Source organism: Rissa tridactyla, chromosome 1 (assembly GCF_028500815.1).
Source record: "Rissa tridactyla isolate bRisTri1 chromosome 1, bRisTri1.patW.cur.20221130, whole genome shotgun sequence".
In the NCBI taxonomy this organism is placed as follows: domain Eukaryota; kingdom Metazoa; phylum Chordata; class Aves; order Charadriiformes; family Laridae; genus Rissa; species Rissa tridactyla.
The window spans coordinates 6415415-6434437 of record NC_071466.1 but is presented as its reverse complement, the minus strand read 5'-3'; the positions used below and the strand labels follow the sequence as shown (position 1 = coordinate 6434437).

General features: G+C 46.7%; 1 protein-coding gene across 3 annotated transcripts in view; it reads left to right on the top strand.

Annotated features, from left to right (window-relative positions):
* MYO7A (myosin VIIA) overlaps positions 1–19023 on the top strand; it is an 88351-nt gene that overhangs the window by 53650 nt on the left and 15678 nt on the right. For all 3 annotated transcript variants that reach the window (XM_054187872.1, XM_054187873.1, XM_054187875.1), the window contains 13 exons: positions 761–845; positions 1750–1968; positions 2137–2244; positions 2798–3007; positions 3483–3686; positions 4517–4693; positions 6587–6676; positions 7964–8091; positions 9374–9500; positions 13828–13947; positions 14679–14852; positions 16078–16305; positions 18086–18256. In XM_054187872.1, coding sequence (XP_054043847.1) covers positions 761–845; positions 1750–1968; positions 2137–2244; positions 2798–3007; positions 3483–3686; positions 4517–4693; positions 6587–6676; positions 7964–8091; positions 9374–9500; positions 13828–13947; positions 14679–14852; positions 16078–16305; positions 18086–18256 — 2041 coding nt within the window. The remainder of the gene's footprint in view (positions 1–760; positions 846–1749; positions 1969–2136; positions 2245–2797; positions 3008–3482; positions 3687–4516; positions 4694–6586; positions 6677–7963; positions 8092–9373; positions 9501–13827; positions 13948–14678; positions 14853–16077; positions 16306–18085; positions 18257–19023) is intronic.

The window sequence follows — 19023 nt, the reverse complement described above, 5'->3', positions numbered from 1 at the left end:
TTACTCTTCCCAAAGCCCAAGGGGTTCAGGACTCTTCCCTTTGTAACGCAGTTGCCACAGACTTGGGAGGAGGACAGGTAGTCCATGGGGAGCTCATGGCACAGTTGTAGAGGCAAGGGGAAGCCACAGCTGAGGTCAAGCTTCAGCCACGGAGGAGGAACAGTTCTTGGGGCTTTGTGCTTTTTGATTCTCCGATCCATGGCTGTGACTCAGGTTGTGCCTTAGGTTTTGCAGAAGGGGCGCATGCCAAATAATTCAGTAATCCTTACCACAGTAATCCCGGTGAGACCCCCCAAGCCCTCCCAAAGCAATTGTCCCCAAGGTGTCTCTATGCAGGATCAGGCCAGGCTAAGGAGGATGGGAGGTGAGAAGGTGGTGTTGTTGAAATTTGCTCTTGATCATTTGGGTGAGATTGGTTCCATTCTTAGGTGGCTGGGATTGAAGCGAGGAGGGAAGGCAGGGAGGATATTTCAGATGAGAGAGGAGGGTGCAAAAGGGAGGAAGGGACCATCCCAGCATCTCCTCCTCTGCCCATTCCCATAACCTGATGGGATCAGCCTGCAGAGACCTATCAGAGAGAACCCCTACAGACCTTTTTATAGAAGCGAGGAGGGCTCGGGGAGGAGACATTTTCAGGCAAAAAAAATTTGCAGGGTTTACTCCACCTGGCTGCTCAGTTTCAAATCTCCAAAGAATGAGGCCCAGGAGATGATGACTCGCGGCCAAACTGCAGAGGCAAGTGATTGAAATGCCTTTGCAGGTCCAATTTCCTGAAAGTGAGAAATTCAGTCCTGATGATTCAGAGATACTGGCGTGGACATAACTGCAGGAAGAACTACGGTGCTGTAAGTAGGGGGGTGCTTCCTCACACCTCTGCCTTCCTACCTCTTTCAGCTGGGACATACGTAAGAGTTTCCTGGCTCAAAATGCCCCGCTGAGTATAGAAGGGGGTGGGGTTGACTTTTATCAGCTGGAGTGATGAATGAAGGTTTGCTCTTGCTTCTTTGCCTTCTCATTGAAGAGGCCACCTGACCACCTTCTAGCTGTCCTTTTCCCCTGAGTTGGATGTCCATTGCACCAACTGGTCACTTGGGGTTTTAAAAGTCTTCCCCTAGCTTCCAGGTGACTGAAAACTCAAGAGCAGCTTCCTCTGAAAAACAGACTCCATCTTCAGGTGGGTTTGTATTTGGGTTTCTCCTCAACCTGGTCCATGGCCCTCTTCTCTCCCTGTTCCAGCTGGTTCTGACCTAACTGCGGATTATTTGGGAGGTGTGTTGGAGTCTACAGTGACTCAATATCATCCTCCAAGACTGTGACTTAGTAGGAATAGCCACTTCCAGGCTGGTCAGGATGCTGCCTCCTGCCGTGGAACAGTACCTTGGCTGCCAGGCAGGAGGTCTGCAGATGCTGGACCTCCATGGGAGCAACCGTCATGGCCTCAGGTAGCCTCAGGGCTACCTTAAGATGACCAGCCAGACCTCATGAGGCCCCTCAAGGGCAGAAGCTCTGTAGGACTCAGTGGGGAAGAAACTGCTGTTGTCCTTCCTGGGCTTTGGATCAGTGCAGCAGCAGGGCTTAATTTTTCCCCCCCTCTTGCAGAACCTCTCTCCCAAAAGCTTGTTCCTGGTGGGGGCTGATTTCAGCGGCTCTTATTTACAGCCATGCAAGAAGGAGATTAGCGATGTAAATCTGCTTAGGATGGGCGAGCCCCTGGGCAGCGGGGTGGTTTCATCCTGCCCCCTCTTGCAGATGCGGATCGGCTTCCTGAGACTGCAGGCCCTCTACCGATCCCGCAAGCTCCACAAGCAGTACCACATGGCTCGCCGGCGGATCATCGAGTTTCAGGCACGATGCCGAGGCTACCTGGTCCGTAGGGCTTTCCGTCACCGCCTCTGGGCTGTCATCACCGTCCAGGCCTATGCCCGGGGCATGATCGCCCGAAGGCTGTATAAGCGCCTGCGGGGGGAAGTAAGTACCACAGAGGAGAGGTCGGTCGTGGGAAACGGAGGTGGGGAGAGGGGAAATCAACAGTGCTTCTGCGTCACGTGCTCGTGGGATCAGTATTTAAAGACCAAAAAAGAATTTCAAAAATAAGTAGATGCCTATTCAGAAGGGCTCTTGCATTTATTCCCCCAGTATCATCGACGCCTGGAAGCAGAGAAACTTCGGCTGGCAGAAGAGGAACGACTCCGAAAGGAGATGAGTGCCAAGAAAGCCAAAGAGGAAGCAGAAAAGAAGCATCAGGTACATGGGGACTGATCTCTTTCTGGGGTTCCGTCTCTGTTTTCCAGGGACTGGTTTTGCTCCTTTGAGGGGAAATGCCAAAAATATCTAAGGGATTTCTACCCTGCTTGAGCGGTTTGTATTTAATTCACTAAAGTACTCTATGCTCCAACTAGTTTGAAGCTGCTCCAGAATTTCTGATCTGCTGCACAGGAATGCCAGAGATTATGGTTATTATTCACTTGCTTTTGCTATTGTATAAAGGGGAACTGGGACACTCCGTGTCTGTGTGCACATACATGGTTGTATAAGAGAAAGAAATAAGGTCAGTGAGAATCTCTGTGCATGGACCAAACCCCCTAAACAGGCAGCAAGGAAGGAGAAAACGCTATTGCTTTGTCCTTCTGCAATTAGGAAACTAAGGCATGGACCTGTCAGTGATTTGGGCCAAGTCGTGACACTGGTGTAGTGCCCCAAGCACTGGGCGGTCTCCCTTTCTGAAGCCAGGTCCCGCAGAATTTAGTGCCAACTCTTTGGAGGGAGCAGTTCAGTCATTGTACTTGTCCTCTTGCAGGTACGCCTGGCCCAGCTGGCGCGGGAAGACGCAGAGAGAGAAGTAAAGGAGAAGGAGGAAGCACGTCGGAAGAAAGAGCTTTTGGAAAAAATGGAGAAAGCTCGCAACGAGCCAGTGAATGACTCAGAAATGGTGGACAAAATGTTTGGATTCCTGGGGACAACTTCATCTCTGCCTGGACAGGAAGGACAGGCACCCAATGGCTTTGAGGTACTGGAGGCATACACGAGCCTACATATCACATGAAAGGCTTTAGCAACACATTAAATTGTTGTGGGGAGAGTGGGGCAATCTACAAGGGGGTCTCTGAAGGCTTCCTTCAAGACCAGGCTCTCCTGTGTGGCAGTACCACTATAAGATCACTGAGGACTTCTGGCCTTTGAGATCTTTTTCTTCGTGGTTCATCACAGCTCATGGCATTTAGCTCTTGGACACCCTTTCCCCACGCTAGGAGTGGGACCATGCTTGTTGCTTCTCCTACTGCTCTGGGGACATTCCTGGGCACAGGCATGTCCTTCAGGACTTGGGCTTTGCATGGGCTCCAGAGTTATATTTCATGGTCTTCCCTCCATCTGGCTTTTCCTTTTGGGTGGAAATCAGATGGACAAAAAAGTCAGGCCCAAAGGGAAAGGGTAGTTCAGTATCCAAAGCCATGCTGAGTGCCTGACATGTCCTCCCCTGTCAGGATCTTGAGCGAGCCCAGAAGGAGCTGGAGGAAGAGGACCTGGATGCAGCATTGCCTCTCCCTGAGGAAGAGGAGGAAGATCTCTCAGAGTACAAATTTGCCAAGTTTGCCGCCACGTATTTCCAGGGCACGACGACACACACCTACATCCGCCGGCCTCTCAAGCAGCCTCTCTTGTACCATGAAGATGAAGGAGACCAGTTGGTGAGGCAGGGGATTTAAAAACTCAAGCAGGGTAGGGTGGGTTGGAGCAAGCCTGGGGAACCCTTCCCCCAAAGGGCACCAGCCGTTTCCCTTTAGGATACATTGGTGTGCTCATGGTTTGGTGGAGAGCACAGCCCTCATCTCTTGCACATGCGTCGGTAGACACTGTCCCGACAGCGTGCTTTGAGCACTGGTAACACAACAAACATTAGGGGGATGTAGCGGTGAGTCTGTACCTTCATCTCTGTACCTTCATATTTGTGTTAAGACAATTAATGAAGTGCTCTGGGCTCAGGGCATGGACAATGAAAATTATTGAGCAAGTACAGCTGGAAAAGTTGTTTCTTACCTTGTCATATGCACCAGTGCAGAGGTAGCAGGGAAGAAATGCTTTTCCTATAGCCAGCAGTACAAGAGCAAAATCCTACTGAACTTGCATGGCTGTAATGAACATCATGTTGGCCATGAACTTGCCTTCACTGTCGTTCTCCTTCCCCTCTGCAGTGGGTTAGGAGCAGCCAGTCACTGCCTCTCTATAAAGCTGGCATCTCCTAGCCAAGAAGAAACCCCCTTGTAGGGTGCACAAATGCACTCATGATGGTATGAACACAGAACCTGAATTTGTGATCCCCAGCCACCGGCCTGCCTGGCTTGCTCGGATGGGATGTATGCTGCGGGCAAGACTGTTATGTGCGATGCAGGAAAGTGTTTTATCTCCTGCAGGCGTACAGGGAGACCACAGTGGTGATGCTGGTGCATTCAGCACGGCTTGACCGTCCCCGCCACTGCCCTGGTGTGAGCTAATGGAGTTAATCTTTCCTTTCAAATAGGCAGCACTTGCTGTATGGATCACTGTCCTCCGTTTCATGGGAGACCTCCCTGAGCCGAAATATCACACAGCCATGAGTGATGGTGGCGAGAAGATACCAGTGATGACAAAAATCTATGAGACTCTTGGGAAAAAGACCTATAAGAAAGAACTGCAGGCTCTGCAGGGAGAAGGAGAGGTAACTGCTGCGGCTATAAAAGAGACGCTGTTATTAGGTGTTGGATATTGAAATGCGTTGGAAAGAAATTACTTGTGGGGTTTGCTGCAGACAATCAGTTTGTCGACTTTATTTGCAGTTATGCTATGAAGGGACAATTGCCCGTGTGTCAGGTGTTGATCCTGTCCCTTCTTCTTCACAGGGATACCTGAATGTCCCCCAGCAAGACAGTAAGGGAGGTGCCCTGATGTCCTCATGGGGCTTGGATGTCTCTTCTCCTCCTTGTAGGGCAGAAATACATGGGGGGAGCGCGATGTCCTGTGTCATCAATCTCTCATTTGGAGATTTCTTTTTGATCTGCCCTGGGTCAGAATAGACTAAATTTAAAATGTGCCCTTAATCTTGGAGCAGGAAATAAAGAGTTACCAGGTGATTAAGCTGTGGAAATCCAAAAAAAGAATCCGTATTGGATCCTCAGTGCATTCTGGGATGTCACTGGAGGACTTTGTCTTAGGACCCCTCCCAGATAAGACATTGCTGTGGATAAACCACTGTCCATAGCGCTGATATGCTTTCATCTTTGGCAATGGCTTTAGTTAATAGGACAAGATATTAACCAGTATTGGGATTTTCTAGATGGCACTGTTGCATTTTCAAGAAGTTTTCTGTAGTATCATCTGGATAAGCCCCTGCGGCATTTGCAGAGATAAATTAACAAATCTCCGAATTTTTAGAGAGAGTGATATCATTCAGCGCTTTCAGTGAATTACCTGAGAAGGAGAGTAGCCTTACCTGGATTGTAATTCCATGAAAATATACAGCAAGAATCACCTTTCATTCCTTCTACCTGTCATTTCTTGTTTGCTTATTACAAAAAGGCATACTTTGGCCAACTGAGACATAGGTAGTACAGAAGAGAAGGAAAATTTAAGCTGTCATTTTTGTCTGTGGTTACATCTGCTCTGCAGAGTGCACAATAGTGCAGAGAGATGCCTGAGATGACCCTGAGCATCATGATACGCAAATCCAGGTTTACAGTACCAACTTGGCTTTATAATGGATATAAATCACCACAGCTGCAGGTCTCAAAGTGTTGATCTGGTGTAAAATCAGTCTTTCCAAAGCTGTTTAAATGGGGAGAGGGTAACTGGGTCAAAAAGTGAAGTGATTGCCCATTGTAATCCCACCAGTGGCATAAAGTTGGTATAAAAGTAGAAAGCCAACAATAACTTAATGATATGTAGTCAGTGCCTGGGTCTGTCTCACATCAAATTTATTCTTCTGAGAAATCTGATAGAACACAGAGCTGGTTAACGGCGATGAAACCTGTCCCTGAATCCTTGGCTAGATAACTTGCAGCTCACGAACTTGCTGTGCAAATGGCTCATCTCAGAGCATGGTCTTGCTCCTCTCATTTGCGATGCAGGAGCAAACCTGAATGGGATACAGCAGCACTGGGTGGACATAAGTTGAATCAGCCACTTGTTCTCTAGGAATGGAATGGAATGGAATGGAATAGAATAGAATAGAATAGAATAGAATATTGTATGTCAGTTGGAAGGGACCTACAGCTATCATGTAGTCCAACTGCATGACATCTTCAGGGCTGACCAAAAGGTAAAGCAAATTATTAAGGGCATTTATTCAACATAATTTTTTTCAGATGTTCCCAATAGGTAGTTTTGAGCTGGGGGAGGCTCGTTGGTTAGAAAGTGTCTACAAAATTCAGAGTCAGACCAAGGTTATCGGGGGGCACAGCAATATGGGTCCACACTTGCGTTTCCCACCAGCCTCTGAAATATCTCACTCTGTGCCCAGGATTAATGGCCTTTTGCGGAAGCCCAGGGGAGGCAGGGTGAGCATGTACTCGGGCAGAGCCTCACCACATTGCACTCCACGCCTCTTGCTTTGCAGAGTACTCACATTGACGGGCACAAGAAGAACAGTGTGCGGCACAAACTGGTCTCCTTAACACTCAAGAAGAAATCCAAACTGACGGAGGAGGTGAGAGGAGACGCTTGGCCGCCTGGCAGCACAAGTGCCGTTGGATTGTCTGCAGCCCTCTCTGACTCTCTTCTGCTTTTCCCTAGACAACATAGAACCAGCCCTCCTCTGGGTTTGGCGCTACCTGTCTCTCTGCCTGAAAGATTTAAGGAGTGTTTAAGGGGAAAGGTTGGCTTCCCGTGTCTCCTTGAGTCATTCTGCACCTCACGCCGGCCTCCCCTTGGCTCCCGTTCTCCATCCATCCAGCACCTTCCCTTCCCTCTTTCACAGCCCTCCATCCAGCTGCCGATACCTCCCACCACTCTGTGATGGTCTGAATGTTATCCCTGCTTTTAGTTTCCTGCCCTCCACCATAGCGTAGGTAGCAGAGATGGGGGTCTCCAAAAGCGCTTACCCATCCTCTGCTCCTCTCCAGCGTCAGAGAAAAAAATCCCTGTGGGAGCAGTTAGCCTTATCTGAGAGCTTTTGGAAATCCCATTCTAAAAGAGAGGAGCCATAAATTGGAGGGGTTTTTTTTTTGGGGGGGCGGGGATGAAAGCAATGCAAAGGCATCTTACACACTACCTTGTCCACTTCCAGAGCAGGGAACATCTCACCTGGCTGTAGCTGCTTGAGAGTGTGAAGAGTGCTCTCTGAGATAGTCACCTTCCTTCCTTTAGGGTCAGTGGGGAGAAATGGGACCCAATCCAGATTACAAATCCAGTGAACTCACTCTAGAAATGCCCGGCTTTCTCCAGTGGCTCTAAAGGGAGACTGGATTGACTATCCGAGACAGAGAGTTGGTAGGCAGATGAATGCCATCCCTGTTCTCACGAACAGCACCATGCTTATGCGCTTTTGGCTGCATCATTAGCATGGGGAGCGGGTCCATTTTGCCAGTGTTTTAATGGTTTGGGTTTTTTTAATATGGCTGAGCTAAAGGGGGAGGTCCTACTTGGCAAAGAGCGGGTGTTATTCCAAAGATCCTTGGTGGCCCTTTCCCAGCTGCAGGACCAGCTCAGAGCTGGGATACAAGGGTGTCATTGTAGAAAGCCTGGGCAAAGATGGAGCAGGTGGGAGTGTGACTAAACAGGACTGTTTTCAGCTTCACCATACGTGGTTAAAGCCAACAAAGTCAAACCCTCCCATTGCTGTTAAACTGCTAGATTGAAGAACTTCTGAGCCCCCTCCTGGCTGGTGGAGGAGTCCTCCTGGGGGAGCACCACACATTTGGGATGGGGTGGAGGGGAGGCGGGGGGGACGTACTAACTGGCTGTACTGAAAGAGAGCAATGTGTCTGGTTGGCAGGTGACAAAGAGACTTCACGATGGTGAGTCTACGCTCCAGGGTAATAGCATGCTCGAAGACCGACCCACCTCCAACCTGGAGAAGCTCCATTTCATTATTGGTAATGGCATCCTCAGGCCAGCCTTAAGGTTAGAAATCAAGACAAAGGCATGAACATGCCATTCTTTTCATTCCTCCTTCTTTGAGCTATTCTTGAGCTAATCAAATGATTTTGCTACTGCGTGCAGCTTTACAAAGCTCTCGTTATATCATTTTTCTGTTTGTGTTGTATAGTATGGGCTGGGTCATGTTTCTTACTGTCCATACCAGGCCTGATGGAAGGACCGCGCAGAAGGACTCAAACACTTCGGAAAGTGCTAGTGACTACTGGATTGGTTTTTTACTGCTCACTCCTGTTGTTCGCTAACCTTTGTTTTCTATTTGACCGTTTAGATCTCTGTTGTTTGTGTGACCGTTCTTAATGGCATACTACTGAAAAAAACCTCATTTCAGTTGCTAGATTAAGCATTAAAAAGTTGGAAAACGCCAAAGTACGGCCAACTGCACATTTTTGGTTTAGCCCGTTTATGTGCGTGTGTGTGTTATAAACAGTCCTTGCTTACATAGTCTCACACCCTTACACCCTTTTACTTGCTCACTCCAGGAACAGGGTGGGCATCCTCATCTGATGACCAGCTTCTCTCATTTTCATTTGCCCCTCCCAGTTCACCATGAAACCCCTAGCATTACTTTTCTGCACAAAGTCTGCTCTGAAGGCAGACCTGGTAGTGTCCAGTGGGGTTTCCAGTGGGGTTTGTCAGTGTAATAGGTTGGCTAACATTTTTGTTGCCTCCCATGTAGATAAGGAAGTACTGTTGTCCCTCATTTTGCATGTAAAGAACTAAGGTTAAAGTCAAAAGTGGGCATTAAATCCCAAATTGAGATACCCATGACTGTACATGACTTGACCTCTGCTGGAGCTGATCCCAACACTTCCAGAAAGCAAGTTCAGTCCTCTCAAGAGGAACAGCCAGCAAATGAAGACTCCCAGTGGATGGCCCTCTATGAAAATTAGTTTAGGAGACTCTCTTGGTATCACTGGGAAGTCTTTATGAGAAACCAGGGTAGACTCCATCATCTAGAGGTGATATTCAGCTGCCTGAACCTTAAGACTCCCCTTTATTTCCCTTTTTCTCTAAGCAGTGTCAGTCAGCTGTGGGGAATCTCAGCTGGTGACGGACGGCATTTTAGAGACAGTGCAACGATCAGGGTGACCATCATTAGGGCAGTTAAATTAATATCCTTGCGATTCTAAAATGGACTTTTAACTGTCAAACACATGCAGATGGGGACTGGCTGTATGTTGAAAAACAACACCTCATTAAATCTAATGTTTTGTTTTGTTTTGTTTTGTTTTAATTCCTATTCCAGGGATGAAATCTACTGTCAAATCTGCAAGCAGCTGACCCAGAACCCATCCAAAAGCAGCCACGCCAGGGGCTGGATCCTGATGTCCCTCTGTGTGGGATGTTTTGCTCCTTCTGAGAAGTTTGTAAAGGTAAATTGTAGATGATATTTGTCTTGTGAATTATCTGCCAATACATTATTTTTTCCATCCATGGGACAAGCTTTTCTCTTGGGTTTCACAGTAGAGGGAATCCTGGTCTTTATCTTTCCCAGGAATATAAAGTAACATAAAGTTCCTAATCAGAAAGAAAAGTGTATGTGATCCCAAGCTCAATGTCTTCAGTGGATCATATGACTCACTCCTGAGAAGTGTCTCTCTTTCCTGTGACTCTTAAGGGAATGCAGACAACCAATCAACCTGCAGTATTGCATCCAGCCCCAGGGCCTCAGCACAGGAAAGATATGGACATGTTGGAGCAGGGCCAGAGGTGGCCCCGGAGATGCTGGGAGGGCTGGAGCCCCTCTGCTGTGAGGACAGGCTGAGAGAGTCGAGGGGGTTCAGCCTGGAGAAGAGAAGGCTCCAGGGAGACTTTATTGCGGCCATTCAATACTTAAAGGAGCCTACAAGAAAGATGGGGATGAAACTTTTAGCAGGGTCTGTTGCGATAGGACAAGGGCTAATAGTTTTAAACTAAAAGAGGGAAGATTTAGACTAGATATAAGAAAGAAATTTTTTACACTGAGGGTGTTGAAACACTGGCCCAGGTTGCCCAGAGAGGTGGGAGATGCCCCAGACCTGGAAACATTCCAGGTCAGGTTAGACGGGGCTCTGAGCAACCTGATCTAGATGAAGATGTCCCTGCTCATGGCCGGGGGGTTGGACTAGGTGGCCTTTAAAGGTCCTTTCCAACCCAAACCATTCTATGAATTCAGATGATGCCTCCCGCACTTAGATGTATGAAGATGTGATTAAGTGACTTCTGGCAGGAAACTTGGTTGTGGGAGGCTGCAAGTGGAATTTGGGCACCTGGAATGGCCCACATTTCTCCCCTGTTTCTCACATGCAGAGGTCTATGCATTCATTCAAGAATCTACTGGCTTTGACAGTATGACCTGAGGCATGTACTCTCACAAAATTGGCAAGGAATAGTACTACACAGCTAATTAAAAATATAACTTAATATAAAAAATTGTACATAGAAAGGGAAGGGTTTAATTTACCTGGAAGTATGTTTGCTTATAACTGCTTTCTGCATACTACAACTTGCCCCACCACGTGTCATACATACTGAAAACGTCCAACTCCAAATAGCCACATGAGAGGTGACATGTAATGTAACTTCAGAAGCACGGTGGATCAGCAGGACTGAAGTCGGTGGGAGATGCTAAGAGGCTAACACACTTGAAAATCAGGTGGTTCTTAAGGATTTTCTTTTCTTTCCTGGGCAAAGTCTCTGTTTTGTTGCCTAGATTTGAACAGCCTGCCTTCCAAATGAGTTACACACCTAGAGTCTGATTAACACCAATGGATTGCTCAAGTCAATCCCGTGCCTAAGAGATTGGCTGGGCAGAAGACTCAGCACTGTGTCTTTGCTTGGCCATGACATGACAAGACCTCCTTTGTCCCTCTCAGATCTTTGAGTGCTGGAGCCTGGACCTGCTCCCAAGCCTGCTGGAGATAAAGATGTTCCATTGATTTCCACAGATATCAGATCAGGAACTCAGTCCTCAGCACGGAAAGAGCTGAAGCCAAGAATAGAAATCCCTCCTTCATCCCCAGGCCTTGACAGTACGAAATCTAATAAAGCAGATAAATCACTGGCAAAGTGGCAGAAAATTAAATTATGTCTGGAAATGAGAGCTGAGAAAGTATGCCACAGGAGGTTGTGTGGGTTTAAATCTTTAATAGTGGAAGATTATTTTAGGTGAGTGAAACACTTCTCAGAAATAATTTATGGGTAGCTACGAAGACTCAGACCTCGATCCAAAGTTATGGTCCATGCTGAAATACGTGGCAATATTCCCAACAGCTTTGGAGAGGGTTTATGCTGATTCTGCCCTTATTCATCCTGGGCAGTAGATCAGCTCTATTGAACCTTGGGCAAATGGGGCTGTTGGAGATGAAAGGCGATATTCACACGGTCTGATTTCAGATGCTTGTCTCCTCTTTACAGGACAAGGAAAGAGTTGGGCTCCTCTAGAGGGCAATGCTGAGGCCATAAGCCAGGGTTCCACTCTGAATCTCCTTCCAGAGAGGTTTCTGTCCCCATAGGGACCCTGTGGTGACCGAGGCTCATCCAGTATGAGTGTGAACACCCCTTGCAGCAGCCCACACTGTGGTTACCCTTCAAGCCTTGCAAACAGCAACACACAGGCGGTGACTTGGACAATGTCTTGGAGCTCCTCTGAGGCCACTGTAGTTATCCACGGGAATATCTCTGACACCTTCCAGCTTACGTTTTGAGATAAAGCATTCTCATGATGAAATGTTAACTCTGGCCCCCAAATTCGTGTGTTCCCATTCAGACTCACTTTTTTTGTTTTGTGAAAAGGAGAGGAATATTGAAAGTTTGTTGGAGTTCAGTGAACACTTCTGTTTTGAAGCTACATTAACCCAGGCCACCTAGTCCAGTCTGTTCTGGGTTGGGAGGTAAACTCCATGTCAGTCCCAGACCTTACTCTCAGGCTCTTAATCTACTAATACCGTGTTTTCAGGAGTTAGTAGGCAGCCAAAATCTGATTTACTGTGATTTACTATCTGATTTGCTATTACTGCTTTAAGCATGCAATAGCTACCGTTGAATGTATGGTAGCCATGCATTAACTATCAGCCTGTTCGCTAGATTTAATTTTGTTAACCTCATGCTTTTTTCAAATGATGCCCTAACCTCTCATTTAGCAGTAATTATCCACCATTTTAATAAAAGAAAAAGCATACAAGGGTAAATATCTCTCAGCATTTCTTTCCTATATTCTTCCATGCAGTGAATGTTGTATCAAACTCCTGGTTACTTTTCTCCTAAAACTTCTAGGCTCTAACTTTAATACCAGCAATATTATGGAAAAAAAAGATAAGAAATTTCAGGAGATGGTTGTGCCTTGAAATTGTTTCACAACGTTCGGAAGCATCAGTTATGATGGAACATTTTGAGAAGGATTTAGCTGATAATGAGGCAGCCTTCCATAAGTTTTCCTGCTCCCAAAGATGAAGGCCACGCTTTGGATCCCATTAGACACCTTTATCGCATCATATGCTAAGCATGGGGTCAAGGCACATAAGCACCACTATTCTTTGTACCTTTCTTTCAACTAATAATGGACTTTGGTGGGAAGGTTCAGTCACAAGGAAGGAGAAAGACAAAAAATATGTAATTACGTAGTTCATTATTAACAGCATAATTAAAACTACACTTTTACGCAGCATCAGCTGCTTGCAATCTTTTGCAACAGCTCCCGTCCATGTCACCTGGCTGTATTACATACTTATTTCAGAGTATCTCTATATGTTATAATCGATAGAGATATCTGTCTCCCTACCCATGTTATTTATGGACTGACAGTGTTATAGAGCAGTCTGTGTTACTGCAGGAACAGCTACGCATTATCATTCAGAGAACTCTTTATCTATCTATAAAGTCTCTCTGAAGAATATGATTTACAGAACTATTAGTCTTAGCTACCTTTTTGGCCGAGATATTTATGTAATATTTTTAAATGTATTATCTTTCATATCGTGGAAGTCACTGGATTTTCAAGACCCGCCTGGATGCAGCCCTGAGGGATGTGCTTTAGGCAACCCTGCTCTAGCAGGGGAGTTGGACTAGATGATCTCTAGAGGTCCCTTCCAACTCTGAAGATTCCGTGATTCCGTGATTCCCTGATTCCGTGATTTCATTTTCTCTAGAATAATGTGGTTGTGTTCTTAACATGCAGTGGACGGCTTCAAATTCTGGTTTAGGATCGTCTAAAATGCAATTTAAAATCTGACTAGAGGAACATCTGTTCAAAGTAATTGTGAAAGATCTTTTGTACTGGCAGCTAAGTGTTCTGAGTGGCATTTGCCTACAGTTCCCGTGGTTCTTTTACATTCTTACACGTCTTTTTCATTCACTCACATCTTTTTGGCCAACGCTCAATAACATTTTGTAATATAACCTTAAATACAGAGATAGAAATCAGTGGCGGCAGTAGCAGGAACAGAAAAGTGTCTGCACTAGCTTCGATCAAAGCTCTTTCTAGGTTGGTATTTTATCTGCACCGAGGCCAGAAATGCACAGTATAAGGACAAGGCAAAGGTGCAGACTGTCCTACTCTCAGCTTCCAGACATGTGGTGTAGGAACATCCTGAGCTTGAGCGTTATCACTGCCGTTGACCGTCCCAGAGGGCTTTTCTCCAATAAATCGTTGCTTTTTAACCTTTGCAAATGCTTTGCCTCTAGAGCTGATGGTCTAACCCATGCATTCCCTGCTGCCAACAGTATTTAAGGAACTTCATCAACGGAGGCCCCCCGGGTTATGCTCCCTATTGCGAGGAGAGGCTGAGGCGGACGTTTGCCAACGGGACAAGGACGCAGCCACCCAGCTGGCTGGAGCTGCAGGTACGAGCCCCTCCATCCCCTCCGCAGCCAGCTGGGGCTCAGGGTTTGAGCCTTTCACTGTCATGGGAACCACATCTCTGGCAGGACACAAAGTCGTGTGACAAAATGCTTATTTCTCTCAAGAATTTTCAGTTATTTCCAAGCTATTGCATTCCTCAGGCATCCTGGCTTTGCTCCAGAGTATGCTGAAGATCAATCCCTTTGGCTACATCAATACTTGTAAATTAAATGTGTTCGAGAGTGCTCTCGGGCATTGAGGCCAGCTGGCACGGAGCAAGCCCCCATGTTTGCTAGGAAACTGTCTTCCAGATGAAGGTGCCTGCAGGCAAACTGCCTACTGGGAATGGTCCCCGGGATTTGTTCAGGGAAATCCATAGCTAGAAGACGCACAGTCTGTGCCATAATTGCTCATTTTCTATGCTGGTTTACTAGCATAGACAACTGTGCTCCAGTGCCTGGGAGCATTCCTGGGCATGCTTGGATTTACTGGATTAGACACTTTGATGACTGAATGTATTAAATAAAAAATCTGGGACTTCCAAGTGCTTTCAGTGGCTGACTGTACATTATCCTGTTGAGAAGTTTGTTATGGTAGTATTGAAAAGCAGCCACTCAGTGGAATCGGGAATTAGAAAATGGTTACCACAGTTGGGTGGAAGAGTGTGTAGGTAAAGAGTCTCAATGGGACTGAAATGCACATGCCTTTATAAAGTTTGACTTTAATCCATTAGGCAACCAAATCCAAGAAACCGATCATGCTGCCTGTCACATTTATGGATGGGACAACAAAAACCCTATTGACCGACTCTGCAACAACCGCTAAAGAGCTCTGTAATTCTTTGGCCGACAAAATCAGCCTGAAGGACCGATTTGGCTTTTCACTTTACATTGCACTTTTTGACAAGGTATGTCTTAAATTGGGTTCCTGACTAACCCTATAAAAGAAGAGGGAGGTTCTCCTTGCTGTCACGTATCTTCCAGAGGGCAGAAGGACCCCGTGCTCTGAGCAAGCAACCAGCTTCAAGGTCAGGAAGGAACATTTCTACAGTGCAGATGCCAGCATCGTTTTCACAATATGAGTAGCCAAACATTGGAGCAGGGTTGCAGAGACACCGTGAAATCTCCCTCCTTGGAGATATTCAGAATTTAACAGCAGAAGGCACAGAGCAACCTGATCAAAGGAGGACCTATTCTGACCAGTGGGCTGGACCAGAAACCTCCAGAAGTGCCTTTCCATCTACATTATTCCGTGATGCTACATTCTTACTCTCAGTCAAACTACTTCAAGTTGAATTTTCAGTAAAAAAAAAAATAACAGCCTAGATTTTTACGCAAGGGAGGAACTACATTTAATTGTAAAGCTGGTGGTTGAAATTAAGCTTCCAAAACAAGCTAAAATCCAAAGTCCCATACCTGCATTGGCATTTAACTTGATTTACTTAACCTAAAAACATACCTTTTTTTCAGAAATTCCATTAAAAATTCCATAAATAAAGGAAAATATACCTAGGATAAAACTTTGTCATGTGAGACGACAGCTGCAAGCCAGTGAAACAGAATTATTCCTAGAGCTGCTGTGTAAGAGGATGAAGTGTATTCACACCTCTGCATGTGGCCACCTCTGCCTGTGGGTGGAGAAGAAAATGGTTTATACTCTGTCTTCTTGGTCTTTTATGAGGAGATACTCATCCAGGGATGTGCATTCTGAGGAGACACAGTGCTTTAGGCCACCGTGAGAAGACACAGGTGCTACATCTTCTCTAACAGGACAGGCTGTTTATTCTGGGTTGCTCTGATGCTTAGCATGGTTGGATCCAAGCCCATGACTTTGAAACAGAGCGTTTGAAAGCACAGTATGAATTAACAATACTTTATAATGCGACTGTTGGCTTTGCTAGTTCACGTCGATGCCCTCTTTTCATTCTGGTTGGGAAACTGGGGCTCAAAACAAAACAGTTCACCCAGCGATGCTGTAGACCTATTCAGTCTTGGCTGGCTAGTAGACATAGATACTTTGATTTATTTTGATTAGAAAGGAAGTCTGGATGAGTGACTCAGAGATAGATAACTCTACCTAGAGAGGTCAGCATTTAGTATGGTGAATGCCACATTTCCCTCTGCCCTGACTAGGTGTCCTCGCTGGGGAGCGGCAATGACCATGTGATGGATGCTGTGTCTCAGTGCGAGCAGTACGCCAAAGAGCAGGGGGCGCAGGAGCGCAATGCGCCGTGGCGGCTCTTCTTCAGGAAGGAGATCTTCACTCCTTGGCACAACCCGAGCGAGGATAATGTGGCCACCAATCTCATTTACCAACAGATCGTGCGAGGGGTTAAGTTTGGGGAGTACCGGTGTGACAAGGTAAGTGTCCTCGGCAACCACTGGTCTCACCAGGTTTCATCAAAGGGGATGAGAAATCTTCCTCCCTGAACACCTGCTAGCTTAGGGATTATGGTATTCACTTGGGAAACCGGAGCTGCAGGAATCAGATCCTCTTGGCTGGGGAGAGACCAGGCACTCCCATGTGCCACATGAGCACTCTCTGTTGGTGAATTCTGGATGCAAGAGTGAACAGCCGTTTCATCCATCAGCCTCAAATTGGAGGGCCACAAGGACCCTGTAACTAGATCGCCAGATCAGGAGTACACAGCAGGATCCTGTTTGGTGAATCGTGCTAACCCTTAGACATGAGAGATGCTTTTTGGGATATCCGGACGTACGCTGAAGGGACATTGGCAGCAGAAACCTATGCCTCTAGAGTCTCTGGGAGCTTACAGAATTATTCCAGTGTCACTGAAACAAGCCTCTCAAGAGACATCAAAATCACTGACAATGTCTATCACATTCTGTTTTGCTTGTGTTTAAAATCATCCAGGTGTCAATTTGAAGATAACTCTCTTCCCCAACACCTAATCATTCTCCTGTGGTCTGGTAGAGTCCAGTCACCTTGGGAACTAAATCATCTTTTCCCATCTATATTGCATTAACTGCAGCTCTTTTATCCTATCAGAAATCCTGCCCTTTCTTCCTCCCCTTCTCTTGCTTCTGGTCTCCTTGTACTATTATCTTTTCAGTATCTCATTATCATTTCACCCCAAAGTGCTTGGAATGTAGCTGCACCAAAGGACATTTTACAGTTCTGCATTATGCACAAGGGCTTCAGCTGCTGGGCTTCTCAAGTATGAGAAATGATGGGTACATACAGTTTTCAATCATTAAACTCTGTCTACCATAGCAAAACCACCCACTGCTGACTGCAGGCATCAGAAGCAGACTGAACTACAAGGAAAGACTGGGACAAACACATTCACACACAATACCGGGTCGCATGGTGCTGGTCCCTGAACACGTTCATAGAATAATTTGGGTTGGAAAGACTGTTAAAGACCTTCCAGTTCCAACCCCCTACCCTGGGCAGGGACACCTCCCACCAGCCCAGGTTGCTCCAAGCCCCGTCCAACCTGGCCTTGAACCCCTCCAGGGATGGGGCAGCCACAGCTTCTCTGGGCAACCTGGGCCAGGGGCTCACCACCCTCACAGTAAACAATTTCTTCCTAATAAATCATCTAAATCTCCCCTCTTTCAGTTTAAAACTGTTACCCCTTGTCCTATTGCTCCACCCCCTGACCCAGTGTGCCCCCTCAGCTTTCCTGGAGCCCCTTGAGGGACTTGAAGGGGCTCAAATTCTCCCCGGAGCCTTCTCTTCTCCAGGCTGAACACCCCGAGCTCTCTCAGCCTGTCCTCACAGCAGAGGGGCTCCAGCCCTCCCAGCATCTATGTGGCCTCCTCTGGACCTGCTCCAACAGGTCCATGTCCTTCTTATGTTGGAGGCCCCAGAGCTGAAGGCAGCACTGCAGCTGAGTAGAGGGGCAGAATCACCTCCCTTGACCTGCTTGTCATGCTTCTTTTGATGCAAGCATTCTTTTGATGTTAAGTCTTAGTCATAGCTTTTAGTAGTCAATCTCCTAAACTTTGGATGTGCAAAAAGCACTGCTGAACTACTGCTGGAAGGAAGCATCCCCACACCATTCTGAAGCAGCAGTACATCCAGCCTCCACAAAGAGCTCCTTGAGTGATGGAGGATGTTTGTTGAGGTGATGGGCTGGTAACAGCATTAACTTGTCTTGTTTGGCTCCCACAGGAAGAAGACCTGGCAGAACTGGCTTCCCAGCAGTACTACGTGGATTACGGGTCAGAAATGGTACTAGAAAGGCTGCTAAATCTAATTCCATCCTACATTCCGGACAGGGAGATCACAGCTTCAAAAACAGTGGAAAAATGGGCTCAGCTCATTATAGCTGCACATAAAAAGGTGAGGACAATAGATTACCTGGCAGGACCAAGGCATGCTACAGTAGCTTTGTGTGTCTTTTAAACATACATCACACATCATAGCCTACTTCTTGGCCCAGCCTGAAGCTAAATCAAAGAGAAAGAGCAGGGTTTGTACTAGCCGTATCCAGCTTTACCACTGATTTTGAGGCAAGATCTGACAGAAGATGACAACCTGCAGAGATTCACCATGAGAAGCAAAAGGCTATCTCTACATCTCATTCCTGTTACACAGGATTGTGATGTTATTGGTTGTATTACAGTGGCAGGTCATGTCTTCAGGCAATGTCAAGATCTTATTGTGCCAGGCATTGCATAAAACCTCCCTGACTTCCATAAGAATATTTCTGACACCCTCACACAGCGACACATTCCATAACTCATTACCTCTAACTCATGACCAGCCACGAGGGTTGGTCAGCCAGGCATGAGAATCGGCATTCATTTAACAGCAGGAGCCAGCTTCAGATTAAGACCCCTAAAATGTAAGCATCTCCGTGTGTGTTAGGAGTCTCACCCACCATTACTGTCAATGGAGACCCAGGGATGCAATCCAGTTGGATCTTGCAGGTCCTCCGTCAGCCTGTCAACTACATACAGAAGTCTCAGGTATCTGAGGATGTCCTAAATAAAGCTAGATGCCTATGCTTAAGGGCTATTGAGTGTCTTTAGTTTCCAGCTAAAGGACTGTCAAGCTGAAAGCTAGACATCTACCTTAGGGAAACCCAAAGTTAGCTGAGATGAGTC